General features: G+C 44.7%; 1 protein-coding gene and 1 pseudogene across 1 annotated transcript in view; both read right to left on the reverse strand.

Moving 5' to 3' along the window:
* Positions 1-1,925: 1,925 nt before the first annotated feature.
* LOC116974879 lies at positions 1,926-10,661 on the reverse strand (annotated as a pseudogene).
* Positions 10,662-16,411: 5,750 nt separating this feature from the next.
* Positions 16,412-21,314, reverse strand: part of mettl8 (methyltransferase like 8) — a 34,866-nt gene continuing 29,963 nt past the window's right edge. Inside the window, 4 exon segments of the mRNA XM_033024018.1 lie at positions 16,412-16,600; positions 17,665-17,730; positions 19,066-19,119; positions 19,235-19,341. Coding sequence (XP_032879909.1) covers positions 16,446-16,600; positions 17,665-17,730; positions 19,066-19,119; positions 19,235-19,341 — 382 coding nt within the window. The 3' untranslated portion in view covers positions 16,412-16,445.

Consider the following 21,314-nt stretch of genomic DNA (forward strand, 5'->3'; position numbering starts at 1 on the left):
ACCCGGTAAGGCATCGCCCGCTCCGTGGCTCCGCTCCGTGATGGTGTCCTTGCGCTGTGCCGCCGCCGAAGCTGTAGTCCCGGCCGATCCTGACAGGAAACGCCGCTCCATTCTCGATGGTAGGCCGCGAGGACGGGACGAAGAAGCAGCTCGGAGGGATGCTGCCTCTCCGACCATAGTGAGAGATACAGACGGGTTTCTGTGGCAACAGGCAGGATTCAAGGATGGTGTGTTGCCCCCCTGGTACCAGGGTCCAGGATGTCACAGACCGATTGCCGAGCATCCTCAAGGGTGAAGGTGAGCAGCCGGTAGCACATGTCAGCACAAATGACACCGGGAAGAAGAGGAAAGAGATTCTGCAGCGTGACTTGGAATTAGAACTAGAATTAGAAGAATTAGAATTAGAATTTCCTTTATTGTCAGTCAGACCTTACGGTCTGAACAAAATTTTATGCCTACAGTCATACATACAATAATACAATAATAAACAACAATAAACACAAATTAACATCCACCACAGTGAGTCCTCCAAGCACCTCCTCACTGTGGTGGAGGCAAAAATCTTAGGGCTGCAGTCTCTTCCCTCCTCTTCGCTGAGGCGATACATCACCGGGCGATGGTTCAAACAGTCCCGCGGCTCACCGAACCCCGCAAACGGGCCGGCTCAAACACCGCGGCCCGGGGTGGTCGAAGCTGCCGCCCTCCAGTCCAGCGGACGCAGCCGCCGGCCCGCGGCTGAACCCCGGACTCAGGTCACCGCCGCCAGAACGCCGTCCCAGCCACCGGAGCACCGTTCCAGCCCCGAGCCGGATCGCCCTCACGTGAGTGCCATTCCTCCCTCGAGCTAGGCCGCCCTGACGGGAGCGCCGTTCCACCCTCGAGCTGGGCCGCCCCAACGGGAGCGCCACAGCCCCTCACGGGAGAGTCTCAGCCCCGCGCCAGGCCGCCCTCACGGGAGCATCACAGCCCCTCACGGGAGCGCCGTTCCAGCCCCGAGCCGGACCGCCCTCACGGGAGTGAGCCCAGGGCAAGTCCTGACTGGCTCTGCCACCGGAGTCTCGAGGTCACCAGCTCCGCCATTAGGCCTCAGCGCAGACGGAGGCAGAGAAGGGGGATACGACAAAAAAGTCGCATTCCCCCGAAGGGAGAGACAGCAAGCCCTGTTTCAACCCCCCACCCCCCACATAAACACAACCTAAAAACCAAAAACGTAACTAGACAAAACGAAAAAAACAACACAATAAAGTAAAAACAAACGGACTGCAGGCGAGCCGCTGCTGCCAGGGCAGCGCCGCCACTTCTGGAAGAAGGCTGAAATGCAGGACCTCCAGGATGGTTATCTCCAGTTTGCTTCCACTTCCTCATGCTGGTGAGGGCAGGAACAGGGAGATAGGGGATCTGAATGTGTGGCTGAGGAGCTGGTGCAGGGCACAGGGATTTAGATTCTTAGACCACTGGGATCTGTTTTGGGGTAAGGGTGAATTGTGCAAAAGGTTCGCGTTGCACCTTAATAGGCGGGGGACCACTGCTACACGGGTGGGTTTAAACTGAATAGTGGGGGGGGGGGGGGGGGGGGGGGGGGGGGGGGACACCAAAGGAAGAGAGTATAGGAAAAGTCAAGAAAGACACCAGAATTAACGGGACAGAAAGCTCATGAAGGGATCGGAGAGTGGTGGTGGCCCGTCGGTAACAACGATGTTGGGTTGTTCAATCTCAATTCTGGTGAGTTCTGACATGGCTCACGAGTCCAATTCGTGAATCGCACACTTGAAGGCAGTGGGGGCAGATGAAGGTCATCGCTGGCAGGTTCTGGGCAGCAGCCTTCCTCCTCTCCATGGCTTTGGTAAGACGCCCTAGGCGGCGCTCCTTGAAGCTGCAGGCTGTTGTTCGCGCTGCTGCGCACCAGCGTGTTCTGTCACTGGCGCAGGCTTCCAGTTGCTTGGGTGCAAGACCACAATAGTGGAGATGGTCCTTGCCGCAATCTTTGTGCCGCTTCCTGGGACGCCCATGGTTCCTTTGTCCCTGGGAGAGCACGCCGTAGAAGACCTGTCGAGGCATGCGGGTTTCATCCATCCTGATGACGTGCCCAGTCCATCGGAGCTGTGCTTTGATGATCATTGCCTCGATGCTTGTGAAGCTGGATCTGTCCAATACTTCTAGGTTGGGCACTTTGTCCGGCCAGCGAATGCCCATGATGGACAGTAACGAGCGCATATGGAACTTCTCAAGTTGACGGATGTGATTCCTATACAAGGTCCACGTTTCACAGCTATAGAGCAGGCTGGAAAGCACAACTGCTCTGTAGACTTTGAGTTTAGTTGACAGGTTGATGTGGTGGTGGTTCAACACTCGTGTACGCAGTCATCTAAGTGCTTGACTGGCTTTGCTGGTTCTTGTTGAGATTTCCTTGTCCAGGGAGCCATCAGATGATATTACACTTCCCAAGTATTTGAAGGAGTCATTGGCTTTCAGCTGTGTGCTGTCAATGTGCACACTTGGGGGCGGTGCTGCAGAGTCTGGAGCCGGCTGGTGGATGACTTCCATTCTGCTGAGGCCGATTGTGAGACCAAAAGCCTGTGCCGCTTCCGCAATTGGTCACAATGAACTGGAGGTTAGGCTCCTCGTGAGCAATGAGGGCACAGTCATCCGCAAAAAAGGGCTTCGAGAATGAGCCGTTCGTGCGTCTTGGTTTTGGCTTTCAGTCGTCGAAGGTCAAAGAGAGATCAGTTCAGACAGTACTTCAGGTGCACGCCACGGTCGAGGTCCTGGAGTGCGTGACTCAGGACGCAGCCGAAGAAGAGGTTGAAGAGTACAGAGGCCAGAACGCAACCTCGCTTCACTCCATTGGAGATGTCGAAAGGTGCCGAAGTTTCGCCGTTGACCAGAACTGTTTCTGTCATGCCATCATGGAAGAGGAGGATGATCTGGACGAACTTTCTTGGGCAGCCGAGCTTGTGAAGTATCAACTCCCGGGTGACCGTGTCAAAGACCTCTGACAAGTCGATGAAGACTGCGTAGAGGTCCATCTTCTGTTCGATGCATTTTTCCTGTTTCTGTCTCACTGTGAAGATCATATCAGCAGTGCTGCGACCAGGTCTGAAACCACACTGAGACTCTGGCAAGCTTGCTTCCGCAACCTTATTGATTAGGCGGTTGAGGATGACACTGGTCAGTATCTTTCCAGCGATGGACAACAAGGAGATGCCTTGGTAGTTGCCACAGTCAGCTTTGCTATCTCTGTTTTTGAACAAGGAGACAACAGTGGCGTCCCTGAATTCATCGGGCATACTTTCTGTCTCCCAGATGCTGGACAAGATGTTGTGGAAGGCGTCTAGTGTCTCAGGAGCTGCTGCCTTGTAGAGATCAATAGAGATTCCGTCCATACCTGATGACTTGCCTGTGCTGGTTTGACTAATGGCCTTGTAAATCTCTTCCAAAGATGGGTGGATGTCAAGGTCGTCAAGTGTTGGCTATTGTGGGATCTGGTCGAGAGCGACTGGGTCAACGGCAGAGGGTCTATTGAGGAAGTTGGCGAAGTGTTCTCTCCATCTGTCTGTGATGCTGCTTTTATCCTTGAGCAGGGTTTTGCCGTCAGCTGCAAGGAGGGGGGGGGGGGGGGGTGGGGGAGGGGGTCAGCTTGGGTGGACCATACACAACCTTGATCAAACTGAAAAACTGCTTAGAATTGTTCCTGTCTGTGTAATGTTGACATTCGTTAGCTTTACTTAGCAATGTTACAAAATTTTGAGATTTTAAAAATCAAGTCTGCAATTTATTCCATCAGATAAAGCATAAAAAGAAGTTTAATTTGACACCTAATTCACTTTCATATCTTCAGTATTAAAAAAGTTATGGCAATTTTCATACCTGGAAATTAGCATCTTGTTCCCTATTGCTTTTCCATTGACTTAACACAAAAGCTGTGATCGAGGACAGTCAAAAGCCCATCTTTCTTAAAAATCAAGAGAACTGAATGACATTTTCAGTTATTATAGATTGAAGCATTCTGAAACAAATATAAAACATCTTACTTGGATGACCTGAAATTAAAGCATATAATTAGTTAATTACCTAATTGTAGTTAATTACAAAATTGACTGTTGTGACAGAAATAGTAATAAACAACCAGACTGCCTTGAAAATTCAAAAATGTGATATTCTCAAGATCAGAACTTTAATATTATTGTATTATATGCTGTAAATCCGTAACAGATAGGTAAATTACAATTACAATTTCTAGCAACAGACCAAGTCTTTATGGAGAAGATCAGTTGCTAGCTGGTACACTGGCATATCATAATCAGTAGCATCATCATACTCCTCAGATTGTAACCAATAAGCAACTCTGTACACCTTGCTTTTCCTCAACTTTTCAATTTTGGCATTGTAAACTACAAGTTTTTGCTCTTCAAACCACACATGACATGCCTTTCTGCCCACTACTTTCCCATTAACAATGTCCTGTAGATTCCATTTCTTAAGGATAATTTTTTTAAATAGCCTAAGTATCCAAATAACAAACTAATCCCATTCACACAAGAATTCACAATATAACATGATTTTAAAATCTCACTGTCATTAATTTATATCCCAGATGGAAGGAATTTAATGTTTAATTCCCATAAATTAATCTAGAAACATCCACCCAAAATATAATCAAATTATTGTTTTTTGCACAATACATGTGACTCAAACTGTTGTGAATATTTAGTTTAAAAATAATGATCATGGAGAGAGAGAATAAGACAAAATATAGACAATTTAGACGGCTTATCTCCCAAAAAAATGGGCATTTTAATCATCTTGCTTCTGGAACGCGATCGATTGGAACGTTGCATTTGCGGTGAATTTGAACCCCATATCAGCAGGAAAAACACTGCCGGTTCGTATGGAGCCCAAATCACATTTTCGCTTATAGAGGATTGATTAAAGTCATCCCAAGAAGCATGTTTATATGTAAAATAGACGACTTACATCGTGTTTTGTCCCGTACTTGAGATCCGTCACTTTGCAAGCGTTGACGGCGTTAGAAGTCATTTTTATTTTAATGTAATTATGAAATTATCTCGCGATTTAAAAAAAAAAATCGGGAATGGAAGTCGGAACGATTTTTCTGCATCAGCTAGCAGCCCGAGGAAATCCGCCTCGGACAGGCGGTAGAAAACTGGATTTTAATCCCGCCCCCCCTCCTCAAAGGCACCAAAGTCATGCACACGGCCAGTGGCAGAACTGCAGCGCCGCTGAAGGTAAGTTTTGTAACATCGCTAATTTACTCGCCCACCAGCTGTCTTGCATCTCTCGTAGCACCTTCTGTGCCTTGCTCTGCAGGTGTTTAAAGTGATTCTTTTTGGAGATGGAGGATACGTCGTTCTGCCACTCGATGAATGCCTTTTGGCTCTCCCATATGAGTTTGGTTATTTCATATTGTTTACATCAAACCAGTCCTGGTGCACTCGCTGCTTGCGTCCAAGCACTTCCTTAGCTGACTCTGTCATCAGCTCTTTGAACTGGTTCCACTTTTCAGTTGGGTCGCCTGTCAATGGTCCATGAGCAGTCAGCTGGGACTGGTACTTCTCAGTGACATCTGGTGGTTTGAGCATCTCGGTGCTGATGATGCACGGAGAAGCTTAGATGTCTTGCGCTGTGGCAGAGGGATATGCAGGTTGAAAATTGACCTGACGAATCTGTGATCCGTCCAACACTCAGCTCCCCGCATGGACCTGGTTATCTTAACATCACGGATGTTCCGCCTGCGGACAATAACATACTTGATGAGATGCCATTGCTTGGACCTGGGATGCATCCACCTGGTCTTGTACTTGTTGGCCCTTCTAAAGTGGGTGTTGGTGATGGTGAGGTGATTATCTGCACAGATACTCAGGAGGAGTAGACCATTTCCGTTCATCTTTCCAACGCCGTGAGGTCCCATCACCTATTCCCAGCACTGGCTGTCACTGCCGACTCTGGCATTGAAGTCCCCTAGCAGGATGAGCTTGTCGCTGGCAGGGGTTTGCTTCAACATACAGTCAAGGTCCTCGTAGAACTTCTCTTTGACCTCATCACTGCTGGTCAGAGTGGGGGCATAAGCGCTTATGATAGTCAGGTTGCAAGAAGAGGGGAGGGGGAGACGAAGCTTCATGAGATGTTCATTTACTCCTGTAGGAAGATCCAGCATCTGTTATAAGAGGGATGTCCATATAGCCAGTCCAATCCATGGATCCGATCTTCGTTCTTTGCTTTGCCTTTCCAGAAGAACGTGTAACCACCCATCGGTTCACAGACTGATCCGTCATCGGCAAAACACGTTTCGCTGAGAGCAGCAATGTCAATCCTGCACTGAGCCAGTTCCCTGGCTACAAGGGCTGTTCTTCGCTGGGGCCTTGCTGTGGTGTCTCTGTCCATGAGAGTGCATACATTCCATGTGGCCAAGATGAGTTTCTTTTTTTGTTTACAGTTGCGACTGCAGGTGAGGCTTAAACTGCCAGCTGCGGCTTGCTGGCCAGTTCGTCGAGGGCAGGCAATGTTTAGGGCACCTTTTCTATTCCCCTCCCTTACTAGGGTGAGCAGTGCTGTCCTGAAGAGGGCTGCTCAGTCGCCTGGGATGCTGCTGAACTTCTTTGCTGCCCTGGTACAAAGAAGAGCGACCACTGGCCCAGGGGCCACCTCCGTGCAGGTGCGAAACTACGATTTCTAAGAGGAGTAATAGGCAACCGTGGCTGCCAAGGGAAGTTAGGGATGGAATAAAACTAAAAGAAAAGGTGTATAACATAGCAAAGAGTAGCGGGAAGCCAGAGGATTGGGAAAGTTTCAAATGACAACGGAAGGTAACAAAAAGGGCAATACGGGGTGAAAAGGTGAAGTACAAGGGTAAGCTGACCAAGAATATAAAAAAGGATAGTAAAAGCTTCTTCAGGTATTTTAAGAGAAAAAGATTAGTAAAGACAAATGTGGGTCCCTTGAAGGCAGAAACAGGTGAAATTATTATTGGGAACAAGGAAATGGCAGAAGAGTTCAACAGGTACTTTAGTTTTGTCTTCACTAAGGAAGACACAAACCATCTCCCAGATGCACTAGAGGACAGAGGATCTAAGGAGACAGAGGAACTGAAATAAATATGCATTAGGCAAGAAATAGTATTGGGTAGACTGATGGAACTGAAGGCTGATAAATCCCCAGGGCCTGATGATCTGCATCCCAGGGTACTCAAGGAGGTGGCTCTAGAAATCATGGACGCATTGGTGATCATTTGCCAATGTTCTATAGATTCAGGATCAGTTCCTGTGGATTGGAGGGTAGCTAATGTTATCCTACTTTTCAAGAAAGGACCAAAAGAGAAAACGGGGAATTATAGACCAGTTAGCCTGACATCGGTGGTGGGGAAGATGATGGGAGTCAATTATTAAAGAACTAATAATGGCGCATTTGGATAGCAGTGAAAGGATTGGTCCAAGTCAGCATGGATTTACAAAGGGGAAATCTTGCTTGACTAATCTTCTGGAATTTTTTGAGGATGTGACAAGTAAACTGGATGAAGGAGAGCCACTGGATGTAGTGTATCTGGACATTCAAAAAGCCTTTGATAAGGTCCCACACAGGAGATTAGTGGGCAAAATTAGAGCACATGATATTGGGGGTAGGGTATTGACATGGATAGAGAATTGGTTGGCAGACAGGAAACAAAAAGTAGGAATAAATGGGTCCCTGTCAGAATGGGAGGCAGTGGCGAATGGAGTGCCGCAAGGCTCAATGCTGGGGCCGCAACTATTTACAATATATATTAATGATTTAGATGATGGAATTAAATGTAACACTTGCAAATTGCAGATGACACAAAGCTGGGTGGCAGTGTGAACTGCGAAGAGGATGCTAGAAGGTGGCAGGGTGACTTGGACAGGTTGAGCGAGTGGGCAAATGCATGGCAGATGCAGAATAATGTAGATAAATGTGAGGTTATCAACTTTGGTGGCAAGAACAAGGAGGCAGATTGTTATCTCAAAGGTGTCAGATTAGGAAAAAGGGAAGTGCAATGAGACCTACATGTCCTTGTACACCAGTCACTGAAAGTAAACATTCAGGTACAGCAGGCAGTGAAGAAAGCTGATAGCATGTTGGCCTTCATAATGAGAGGATTTGAGTATTGGAGTAGAGGTTCTTCTGCAGTTGTACAGGGTCCTGGTGAGACCACATCTGGAGTATTGTGTGCAGTTTTGGTTTCCTAATTTGAGGAAGGACATCCTTGCTATTGAGGCAGTGCAGCGTAGGTTCACGAAGTTAATCCCTGGGATGGCGGGACAGTCGTATGAGGAAAGATTGGAAAGACCATGCTTGTATTCACTGGAGTTTCGAAGGATAAGAGGGGATCTTATAGAAACGTATAAAATTATAAAAGGATTGGACAAGCTAGATGCAGGAAAAATGTTCCCAATGTTGGGAGAGACCAGAACCAGGGGCCACAGTCTAAGAATAAAGGGGAGGCCATTGAAAACTGAGATGAGAAAAAAGAAATGTCGCCCAGTGAGTTGTGAATTTGTGGAATTCTCTGCCACAGAAGGCAGCAGAGGCCAATTCACTGGATGAATTTAGTAGAGAGTTTGATAGAGCTCTAGGAGCTAGCGGAATCAAGGGACATGGGGAGAAGGCTGGCAAGGGTTACTGATTGTGGATGATCAGCCATGATCACAATGAATGGCGGTGCTGGCTCGAAGGGCCAAATGGCCTCCTTCTGCACCTATTTTCTATGTTTCTAGGGACGGCTTCTTCCTTACAGCAATCATCAAAATCCAAATAAGCTCTGAACTACATAGACGGGGCATTGTTTTTGTCTTTTTGCACTTACTGGTTGTTTTTACGTATAATATATTTGTGTGTGCATTCAACTTTTTTTGTGTCTCTTATGTTATTTCCAGAGCACTATGTTTTCATATTCAGCTGTACTGTTGCAAGTAAGAATTTCATTGTTCTGTCTGGGACATGTGACAATAAAACACGCCCCACTCCTTACACCTATCCTGACGAGGTGAGTCAAACTGGTCACAATGATCTAACTGAGGCTTATCATTAGAGGTTTAGTATTTTCTCTAACATATGACAGCCAAGTGCTATGCTATTGATCTAATAGATCACAGGTCCAAAATGTAGATGACACTTTAAATGTGCTATTTAATCTTTGGCAGAAGTACTGTGAACAAAACTTTATTCACAAGTAGGCAATTACTGAGTCCTCATTGGGACTCATATGACTTTGTTAATGTTAATGCTGTGTAAGTTATATCTGTTGGAAAATTCCAGGAAGACCAAAAGAATTGTAGGCTCTAAGATCAAGTTAAAAGGCCATGTTAAAATAGCTTTAAATGAATGACTAACATGTGTTAAGATCAATCTGCCTCTCTTGAGATGATAGCTATCCCACTGCCTAAGTGAAACCCAAGTGCCACAGTGAAACCTGAAATTCAATGGAGTGGAGTCAGCTTCCCAACGTATTGTCACATATTGTAACATCCTCCCCATTCCTATCATACCACTACTGCAACTTCAATTTCATGTTATCATGTGATCCAGGTTTGTAAACTGTGCCAAACAATGTCAAATTGGAAGGGGCAGGATCAGTTGTTCTTAACACAGCAACTAAAGAACAGGGAATAAAAACTGTACAACATTTGGAAATGGATAGAACAGTGGCAGACGAAATTCAATATACAGTACGAATGTGCCTCAATTTACAATATGGCTGCAGTAGAATGTTTTGTTCGGCCATTTTCCATATGCATCAACATGTAATGCTAAACATTTGTTCCAATTGTACAGGGTATTGGTGAAGCCACACCTGGAGTATTGTGCACAGTTTTTATCTGCTTATCTAACAGATTTAGTTGAAAAAAAGATGCAAGGGCTGGAGTAACTCAGTGGATCAGACAACATCTCCGGAGAACATGGATACATGATGTTTCGGATCGGGACCCTTCTCAGATGGATAATGGTGACGGTTTGGGGAGGGAGGGGGGGGGTGGAGGAGAGATAAGCTGGAAGAATGATGGGCAGGATAAAACATGGCGAGTCATGGGTATATCCAGATAACTTTGGATCCAAGATGGCAGCGCCGTTGTGTTTGGCTGCCCGTCGTCTCCCGTCTGGATGTCCATATGGCCTGCAGTCAATCCTGGTCTACGTACGCCAAACACTCCTGGACATCCAAGCCTCTGTCGTCGAGGTCTTCATCCGAAGCCCAGGACTGAGACCCGGACAAAGCTTCCCCTACCGTTCGCTCCTCGATCGGCTCCTGGTGGGTGTACGGGCTCGGCCTTGCGGCCGCTGCCGCACACGCCAAGCCAGGAGGTGGAGTAAATGCGCGGGCGCCCTGGAAAGGTTGGAGAATCTCACCTGCGCCCATTCAACATCAGCTTACCTCGCCCAGCGCTGTGAAGTCGGATCTGGTCGGCCATACCGCTCCATCCATCAGCGGTCCCTCAAGCCCAGATATGCCTCTCTCCGGTCGATCTTTCCGGCCCCTGGTCCGTCAGCCTGCGAGCTCCCAGCCAGGCCATGTGTTAAACGCAGTGGCGTGGTCTCCCTGAACCTGGGGAGCCGCTACCAGACAACTTACCTGCAGTCTCTGCTAAAGTGACCCTGATCAACGCAAGATCCTTACTGAACAAAACCTTCATCCTCAACGACTTCTTCACCACACGTGGATTGGACTTCCTGCTGGTCACAGAAACCTGGCTTAATCCTGGTGAGGTTGCTCCACTCGTGGAACTCTGACCTGACAACTAACTTTTTCAGCTCGCCTAGACTCTCCGGACACAGTGGGGGGGCCTTGCCACGGTATTTAAGAAACATCTCAACTGCCGCCTCCTGAACGCTGATCATTTCTCCAGCTTCGAAAATCAACTAATTATAGTTGGTCTAGTCTGTCCACTTTTAATTGTTCTTGTGTATTGCCCACCAAAAATGCATAAGGACTTTATCACACAATTTGCTGATCTTATCTCTAGCTTATACCCAAATTTGACCGGGTCCTGATTCTTGGTGATTTTAACATTCATGTCTGCTGTCCTACTAAGCCTCTTGTGAGTAAATGTATGAACCTGGTTGAGTCCTTCAATCTGACTCTACTTACCACTGGACCCACGCGCAAGCTTGGCCATACACTCGACCTGGTGCTATCGTCTGGTCTCCCAATTTATATATAGAAATTATTGATGCTTGTCTGGCAGATCTCTTCGACAGCCAGTAAGTTCTCTGAGGCTCTCATAGCTGCTCCCGACATCCGCACCATCGAGGCGTCTCCTCTCCATCTCAGCACTGGTCATCCACAGATGACCTCATTTCTTTATTCAATACCACTTGCTCTTCCATCCTGGATTCTGTTGCTCCTCTTAAAATGAAAAAGCCTAAGCCTAAAGGCTAGCCCTGGCTCAATGACACCACCAGAGCCCTAAGAAGAGAGCGCAGAAAATCAGAACGGAAGTATAAATCTGATAAGCTTCAAATTTCCTTTGAACTTCTGAGAAACAATCTTCTCAAATATCAGGAAGCAGTAAAGTCTGATAGAGCACAATACTTTTCCGACTTTATTTCCCAAAACTCCAAGGTCCAATTTAGTACCATTACCTCTGTCATATATCTTGCCCCCAGTACCAGCTTAGCTGGGTCCCCTGCTAAGTGCGAAGAATTTACTACATTATACTACAAAGCGAAGGATGATGCGTACAAATTAGCCAGAAAAAGCAGCATACCAGAGGACTGGGAGAAATTCAGAGACCAGCAGAGGAGGACAAAGGGCTTAATTAGGAAAGGAAAAATAGATTATGAAAGAAAACTGGCAGGGAACATAAAAACTGACTGCAAAAGTTTTTATAGATATGTGAAAAGAAAGAGATTAGTAAAAACAAATGTAGGTCCCTTGCAGTCAGAAACAGATGAGTTGATCATGGGGAACAAGGATATGGCGGACCAATTGAATAACTACTTTGGTTCCGTCTTCACTAAGAAATACATAAATAATCTGCCGGAAATAGCAGGGGACCGCGGGTCAAAGGAGTTGGAGGAATTGAGTGAAATCCAGGTTAGTCGGGAGTGGTGTTGGGTAAATTGAATGGATTAAAGGCCAATAAATCCCCAGGGCCAGATAGGCTGCATCCCAGAGTACTTAAGGAAGTAGCTCCAGAAATAGTGGATGCATTAGTAATAATCTTTCAAAACTCTTTAGATTCTGGAGTAGTTCCTGAGGATTGGCGGGTAGCAAATGTAACCCCACTTTTTAAGAAGGGAGGGAGAGAGAAAACGGGGAATTACAGACCAGTTAGTCTAACATCGGTAGTGGGGAAACTGCTAGAGTCAGTTATTAAAGATGGGATAGCAGCACATTTGGAAAGTGGTGAAATCATTGGACAAAGTCAGCATGGATTTACGAAAGGTAAATCATGTCTGACGAATCTTATAGAATTTTTCGAGGATGTAACTAGTAGCGTGGATAGGGGAGAACCAGTGGATGTGGTGTATCTAGACTTCCAGAAGGCTTTCGACAAGGTCCCACATAAGAGATTAGTATACAAACTTAAAGCACACGGCATTGGGGGTTCAATATTGATGTGGATAGAGAACTGGCTGGCAAACAGGAAGCAAAGAGTAGGAGTAGGGTCCTTTTCACAATGGCGGGCAGTGACTAGTGGGGTACCGCAAGGCTCAGTGCTGGGACCCCAGCTATTTACAATATATATTAATGATCTGGATGAGGGAATTGAAGGCAATATCTCCAAGTTTGTGGATGACACTAAGCTGGGGGGCAGTGTTAGCTGTGAGGAGGATGCTAGGAGACTGTAAGGTGACTTGGATAGGCTGGGTGAGTGGGCAAATGTTTGGCAGATGCAGTATAATGTGGATAAATGTGAGGTTATCCATTTTGGTGGCAAAAACAGGAAAGCAGACTATTATCTAAATGGTGGCCGATTAGGAAAAGGGGAGATGTAGCGAGACCTGGGTGTCATGGTACACCAGTCATTGAAAGTAGGCATGCAGGTGCAGCAGGCAGTGAAGAATGCGAATGGTATGTTAGCTTTCATAGCAAAAGGTTTTGAGTATAGGAGCAGGGAGGTTCTACTGCAGTTGTACAGGGTCTTGGTGAGACCACACCTGGAGTATTGCGTACAGTTTTGGTCTCCAAATCTGAGGAAGGACATTATTGCCATAGAGGGAGTGCAGAGAAGGTTCACCAGACTGATTCCTGGGATGTCAGGACTGTCTTATGAAGAAAGACTGGATAGACTTGGTTTATACTCTCTAGAATTTAGGAGATTGAGAGGGGATCTAATAGAAACTTACAAAATTCTTAAGGGGTTGGACAGGCTAGATGCAGGAAGATTGTTCCCGATGTTGGGGAAGTCCAGGACAAGGGGTCACAGCTTAAGGATAAGGGGGAAATCCTTTAAAACAGAGATGAGAAAAACTTTTTTCACACAGAGAGTGGTGAATCTCTGGAACTCTCTGCCACAGAGGGTAGTTGAGGCCAGTTCATTGGCTATATTTAAGAGGGAGTTAGATGTGGCCCTTGTGGCTAAGGGGATCAGAGGGTATGGAGAGAAGGCAGGTACGGGATACTGAGTTGGATGATCAGCCATGATCATATTGAATGGCGGTGCAGGCTCGAAGGGCCGAATGGCCTACTCCTGCACCTAATTTCTATGTTTCACCAGCAAAGTTGAGAACATCAGAACAAATATTTCCCCCCCTATTCATGACCTAGCTCTCATTGGTCTGTTCTTCAAAATTAGACTGTTTCCAACCTGTTACTCTACCCTTACCTGTAAAGCTGGTCTCCACTATGAAACCTGCAACCTGCCCCCTCGACGTTGTCCCCACTGCCCTTCTGAAGGATGTCATTGCAATAGCTGGTCCCAGCATCCTCTCTATCATCAACAGTTCTCTGGCCACTGACACCATTCCAACCTGCTTCAAGCACGCGGTGGTCCAGCCCTTCCTGAAAAAACCTAACCTAGACCCCACCATGCCTAGCAACTACAGACCTATTTCCAAACTGCCTTTCCTTTCAAAGGTTCTTGAAAAGGTAATTTTAAGTCAACTTATGCCTTACCTACACCAAAATACCACCTTGGAAAGTTTCCAATCAGGTTTCAGGACCCACCACAGCACAGAGTCTGCCTTGTTGAAGCTACATAACGACCTGCTTCTCGCCATTGACTCCGGCGACTGTACAATCCCGCTCCTTCTCGACCTCAGCGCAGCATTTGATATAGTGGACCACACCATCCTAATTGACCGTCTCCGGTACGGGGTTGGTATTGATGGCACTGCCCTGAGCTGGTTCATCTCCTACCTCAAAGATAGGAGTTTCTCTACAAAGATAGGCAACTCTCTCTTCCCCAGCTAGCTTTTGCTGCGGGGTTCCACAAGGCTCCATCCTAGGCCCCATTCTCTTCTCTCTGTATATGCTCCCCTTAGGCCAAGTCATTCAAAGGCACGGCATTTCCTTCCACTGCTAATGCCCACGATACACAGCTCTATCTCCCCTTGAAACCCAACGACCGATCAAATCTACTCGGCCTTCTGCACTGCCTCGAGGATATAAAGTGTTGGATGGCCCAGAACTTCCTCCAACTAAACAAGAGCTAGTCTGAGGTCATCCTACTCGGCCCCTCAGACTCCATCAAAATGATAGTAGGCAGCCTTGGAAGCCTAACCTCCTTACTCAAACCTCACATCAAAAACCTTGGCGTGATATTTACCTCTGCATTGAAGTTTGACTAAGAAGTCAATGCTGTGGTAAAAGCTAGCTTCTTCCAGCTTCGCACGATAGCTAAAATCAAACCATTCCTCCAAGTTGACGACCTTGAAAAGATCATCCACGCATTTATCTCCTTCCGCCTTGATTACTGCAACTCCCTTTACACTGGCATCAGCCAATCATCCCTGTCCCGCCTGCAATTGGTCCGAAACGTCACAGCAAGACTTCTGACGGGCACCCGAAAAAGGGACCATATCACCCCGATTCTAGCCTCTAGACTAGACTTCACCGAGACTGTGGAACAGCATCCCTCTTCTCATCAAAACTGCCCCCTCCATCGACTCCTTTAAGTCTAGACATAAAACTTATTTTTACTCACAAGCGTTTCTTGAGGTCCTCCGAGGGAGCGCTGTATGTATGTATTTATGTATGTATTGTTAGATCTATGTACCACCGTATGTAGCACGGAAGAAGCTGGTCACCAAGAGTTGTTTTTAAAGGTGCTATAGAAATAAAATTGACTTGACTTGAGATTTTTAATAGGCAAATGGTTGGACAAAGGACAGAAATGAAAAGACAAAAGGTGTGAGATAGGAATAGAAGAAATACAAATTCTATTTTCTTCTATCCTTATTTCGCACATTGAGGGTCGTGAATTTCACTAATTTGACTCCTGGACTGCAAAAAAACCTGACATTTCATTGTGGATTAGAGAGGTTCAGTAAATCACTAGAGTAAGTGGGACCTGTTGGGTCCCAGCTTCATACGGGTGGTTGGTCCCCCAACGCAACATTCCATCTCTCCACCAATTCCAATATTGCTGGCCAGTGGGGGAGTGGGAAGGGGGCTTTCTGCAACACTAGCATGGTGTTCTGGGCCGAAGGGACTGGTTTCCAGAGGGCTAGTATGGACATTGTGGGCCAAATGGATTCTTTGGCTGGCAGCTCAGTCACTGAGACCAGACACTCACACTCACTCACCATATATATGGCAGTAAACTTTCTTGAATACTCACACGGCGGCCTCTCCACTTTGGGGCTGCCACAGTTAGCGGCACCTCCGCAATCAGCGTGACCTCTGCACTTACAGGAAATTACGCAATCAGCAAGACCTGTCCACTAAGCGGAAGTCACGAAATGAGCGGAACTTTTGAACCAAACACAGTCAGACCTAATAAAGCATGTATTCCTTCCAAACACAGTCGGACTTAAGAAAGCATTGCAGTTTCAAGCACAGGCAGGGCAGCAGGCCAAACACATGCACAGGGTAAAAGACTAATGCACAGACAGGATTTTGTAAATAGCGCCAAAACATGGTTTTTGTTTTAATGCGGGCTCAGTAGACTATTACTGTACAATTAGCTCATTGGGGATGTGCTTGGGTATGGCAATACTATACTGGATTGTATGTAAGAAAATAATTTCACTGTGCATTTGCACATGTGACCATAAAAGCAAAATTGATCCATTGAGACTCTGTGCATCTCTATAGACTGTTTAGGAAAACATCTCTAACATTTAGAAAATTCAGTACACTCATGTATTTTTTGAATTCAAAAGTGAAATGGACCTATACATCAAGAATATCAAATAGAAACTTTTGTATCACTTGCCAATTCAAAGGAGGGGTGTAACCGCCATACTGCACAGTGCAAAAAAGACACTAGCAATATTAATTTAAGGAAATCTAAAAAATATCTGCAACTTTAATGTAAATCTTTTGTGAATGGTTTTTGGTATTTGCATTGCACCCAAACACGATGCATTGCAACTTTCTTTTTGCGGTTAACTTGGAGTCGTCGATCCATTACATTTTGAACTTCTTTCAAACCTGCCGAGATGAATATACGTGCAATCTCTTCTGTAAAAGAAAACATGTTCAATAAAAATTGATTATAACAATAAGATGCTTTAATTAGCAGTCAGGCTAAAATATATTTAGTGTCTACACATAAAATTGTGAACTGGTCAAAAATTACTATGAGCAGGAACAGAAAAGAAACTCACGCAGCGATCTGATTTTCAACATCATTGCAAAGGGGCATTTTAAAAATTCTGTTCACTATGTGAATATTAACATCGTAACACAGTGAAGTGGCTAAGTATTGCAAGAAACCTTCACTGCTCAAGGTTGGTTGGCACTTGGACAATGCTGCTTGACTCCGATGTATGACTGGTCTGCGTGTCTGTGATCTGTGCAGCTGGACTGGATAGTTTTGATTATTGGCACACGCACTAAGATACAGTGAAATAATTTTATCTTGTGTGCTATCCAGTCAGCAGAAAGACTAAACATGATTACAATCAAGCCGTCCACTGTGTACAGATAGAGGATAAAGGGAATAAAGTTCAGTGCAAGATAAAGTCCAGTAAGGTCCGATTAAAGATAGATTAAAGGCAGATTAAAGATAGACTAAAGATTAAAGGCAGGTAAATACTAGCATAGGTGTATTTCGGAAAGCAAATCCAGGTTAGTACAATCTGGCTCAGCACTTTTGCTCTGTGACATATGATATAAATCATATGATATGAGTATTCTGTTTAGAGCAAAATGTTCCCATGAATGACATTCTCTAGAAGGTGTCTGAACATTTCTACCAGTCCCATGCAAAGAAATTGGATAGACTGCTCAAATATTAGAGATTTAAAATAGCCTACGCTCCTATTAGGTGTTTACAGAATCTCACTTCCACTATCAGACAATATAATAGTTATAGAATATTTATAGAATATTTAGTGACTCTATACTTATTCCACAGGCAGGCAAGGTGTCAATTAATTTATGACCTTTTCATAAATAAAGACATCCACAAATTTCACACATTTGTGTGGAAACTGCAGATTTCTTTAGTTATGAAATAAATTTTGAATTATAACATTCCTGATTGAACATTATGGTTTAAAGTTGTCTGCTAGCATTCATACCATTAGTAAAGAAGTAAACACGAGTACCATCTCCTCGTACATAAAAGTTTCCAAATAAACAACGACCTGAGAAAAATAATGTAATTATTAGCAGGTTTGAAATTAAACTGAAAATATGTTGGATAATATTTTAGTTTAATGTATATATTCCCATTAGGAAACAGCAGATTCAAATCTGAATACCATGACAACCCAGTTCATGAACAACCATTCAAAACAACCATTAGGCTCTTAAACACTAACTAACTAGGAACCGTCTTGGTTGCACTAAGGACTTAAGGATTTTTGCACTAACACTGGGGTTTTTAATATATACATTTTTTTTTAATTGACTATGTTATCTATGTTTTGTGTTTACTATGCTCCTGCAAGTAAGAATTTCACTGTTCCGATGTCAGTACACATGAGAGTTAAACACTTTTTATTCTTTTGCACACTGGTAAAATGATTCATTTTAATAAAGTCTGTTAAGTAATTGTCATCCAAAGAGAAAGCAGGCAAGTTCATAGGCTAGGTGAATAGTCCTCGCCATCTAACCTTATTTGGTGATGAACAGCCATTGTTTGGAAGCTAAATTTTGATGCCTTGGAAACTCAAATTTCACTGTACTTTAATTGGTACATGTGACAATAAACCGACCTTAACCTTGTAACCGTGATGCATTATGATAAGATGAAATGCTGAACTTGCTTTTTTCCAATCATACATACAAGTATTGCGAATGCAATCCCTGCACCCATCACAAAAATGTTTTGTATTTTGCAGTTAAGCTATCGGTTGGAAAGGACGTTGCCTTGCAATTCTGAGCACAATACCTGGTGTTTCATTTACATGCTGCAAAATTATTAGGATTATGAGATTATGGGGAGAAGGTAGGAGAATGGGGCGGAGAGGGGAAATAAATTGGCTGAATGGCCTAATTCAGCTCCTATGTTTTATGGTCATATGAAAATGGGAAGATTGTACTTGGACCAGTTGAGAATAACAGTGCTATTCTTAAAAGAAGAGAGTCATCAAGACAACAGAATTCCAGACACTGATGGATAAATAACTTTCATCATTTATATTTGATTTGTGTCTATGGAACAATGGATCAGTACACTCTTGCAGTTTAAAGCAGGCAGTAACTGAATTTGTTGAAGATTATTAACTGTTACGGATTAGAAATAAATCATTCCAGTCTTTAGTGATGAGCAGAAAATAAAATAATTCTGGGTAGACACAAAATGCTGGAGTAACTCAGCAGGACAGGCAGCATCTCTGGAGAGAAGGAATTCCTACACATAAAAGAATTTTGAATCCCTTCTGAGAATAATCGATGTTAATCTTCCCCATCACCTCCTGGTGGAACCCACGTATAAATCCTTCACTATCTGAATGAAAATTGTAACCTTTACTCACAATCGTCATGATTTTCTGGGACGTTTGTCATGGAGTTGCGCATGACCTGAGTCACTACTCAGGAAAGACAGTAAAATAGATTTTTAGAAAGAAAAATATGACCACAAAATGAGCATGTGATAGGAAAATATCAAATAAAATACATTTCAGGCAAAGACTGAAACCTTACCTTTCTTCAATCTAAGCTGAGACAAATCATATCTACCATAATCCCGAAACAATATCATTCCTCCAGGTTTGAGTAACTTGCTCAATCTATTTATTACCATCTGCATCCTGGAGGCAAAGAAATAAGTCTGTTAATCATGCACAAGCTGACCAATTAATAATTTAATATTTGTATCTAAAACATTAGCACTTGCGTAGCCTTTAAACAATGCAATTGTTCTAATTAAAAAATATACAGTGGGTAAATACAACTGCTAAAATTCAGAACCTGCAGTCTAGAGATTTTAGGTTGGTGGGATTTGGGGATTTCTGCATTTATGTCAAAGTCATAAACATCTTGATGGTTATGAGGAAAAATTGTGTCATTTCCAGACAGGTTCCGATCCAATTTTTCTTTGTGGCGAGGAGATAAATATCCTATTTTAACTAAAATCCTAAGCATGTTTCTGAATTCCATGCCAACTGCACAACATAATCACTATTACAACTACATTAGGTTTAAATAAATCATTTATTGCAGCACAGTGGCAGAATGGGTGATACAGTGGTGCAACTGGTAGAGCTACTGCCTCACAGCACTAGAGACCCAGGTTCAATCCTGACGTTTGGCGATGTTTGTGTGGAGTTTGCATGTTCTCCCTGTGAATTCACGATTTTCCTCCGGGTGGTCAGGTTACCTCCCACAAGGACGTGCGGGTTTGTAGGTTAATTGGTCTATGTAAATTGCCCCTCGTGTGGAGGGAGTAGATGAGAAAGTGGGATAACATAGAACGAGTGTGAACTGGTGATCGATGGTCAGGGTGGACTCGGTGGGCTGAAGGGCCTTTTCCATATTGTATCTCTAAACTAAAAATTATAGGACACGATGTGCTGGATTCGAGACCCGAAATGTCACGATCATTTCACGTTCGCCAGAGATGCTGCCAGTCCTGCTGAGTTACTACAGCACTTCGTGTCTTTTCTTTGTAAACCAGCAGCTGCAGTTCCTTGTATCTCCTGGAAACAACTCCATCTATTTCTTATGTTTAAGAAAGCTGCAGATGCTGGAAAAACCGAAAGTAGACAAAAATGCTGGAGAAATTCAGCGGGTAATGGAGCGAAGGAATAGGTGATGTTTCGGGTCGACACTCTTCTTCTGACTGATGTGGGGGTGGGGGCGGGAAGAAGAAAGGAGCCCATACAAGAAGCAGGAAATGTTACACTTGTTGCTTTACCTCCTTCTTCTACTCCATCCAAGGACCCAAGCAGTCTTTCCAGGTGAGGCAGAGGTTCACCTGCACCTCCTCCAACCTCATCTGTTGCATCCGCTGCTCTAGGTGTCAACTGCTCTACCTCGGTGAGACCAAGCGCAGGCTTGGCGATCGCTTCGCCGAACACTTCCGCACAGTTTGCATTAACCAACCCTTATCTCACGGTGGCTCAGCACTTCAACCCCTCCCATTCCGAATCTGATCTTTCTGTCCTGCGCCTTCTCCATGGCCAGAGTGAGTCCCACCGCAAATTGGAGCAGCACCTCATATTTTGCTTGGGTAGTTTACACCCCAGCGGTATGAACATTGACTTCTCCAATTTCAGGTAGTCCTTGCCTTGTCCCTCCTTTCCCTCCCCTTCCCAGCTTTCCCACAGCCTATTGTCTCTGCCACCCCCCACATCAGTCTGAAGAAGGGTTTCGACCCGAAATGTCACCTATTCCTTCGCTCCATAGATGCTGCCTCACCCATCTATCTCTTATGTCATTGCAGATGAATTGCAATCACCATGCTTTCATCTTTTACTTGCCCAGCATCAACAAAGCCAAACATCATTTGCAGGTGAAGCAGTGATTCACTTGTTTGGCCTGCTGGGCAAGTCCCACAATCTTATTATTAGTGTAGTGGCACATGAAAGAAAAAAGAAGCATAATCCTATCCTAGTTGGCACATTTATTCATTTGGTCTCAGCCTTTCGCAAATATTCATTTTGTTCCGCCCATTCCACCCAACTTACTTTGCAATTAAAATGTATTATTTTCGCACCTGACACACGCGGAACTGTAAATGCTGGAAACTAGTGCAAAATACAAGGTGTTGGAGAAGCTCAAT

This window comes from Amblyraja radiata, chromosome 7, assembly GCF_010909765.2.
Source record: "Amblyraja radiata isolate CabotCenter1 chromosome 7, sAmbRad1.1.pri, whole genome shotgun sequence".
Taxonomy (NCBI): Eukaryota; Metazoa; Chordata; class Chondrichthyes; order Rajiformes; family Rajidae; genus Amblyraja; species Amblyraja radiata.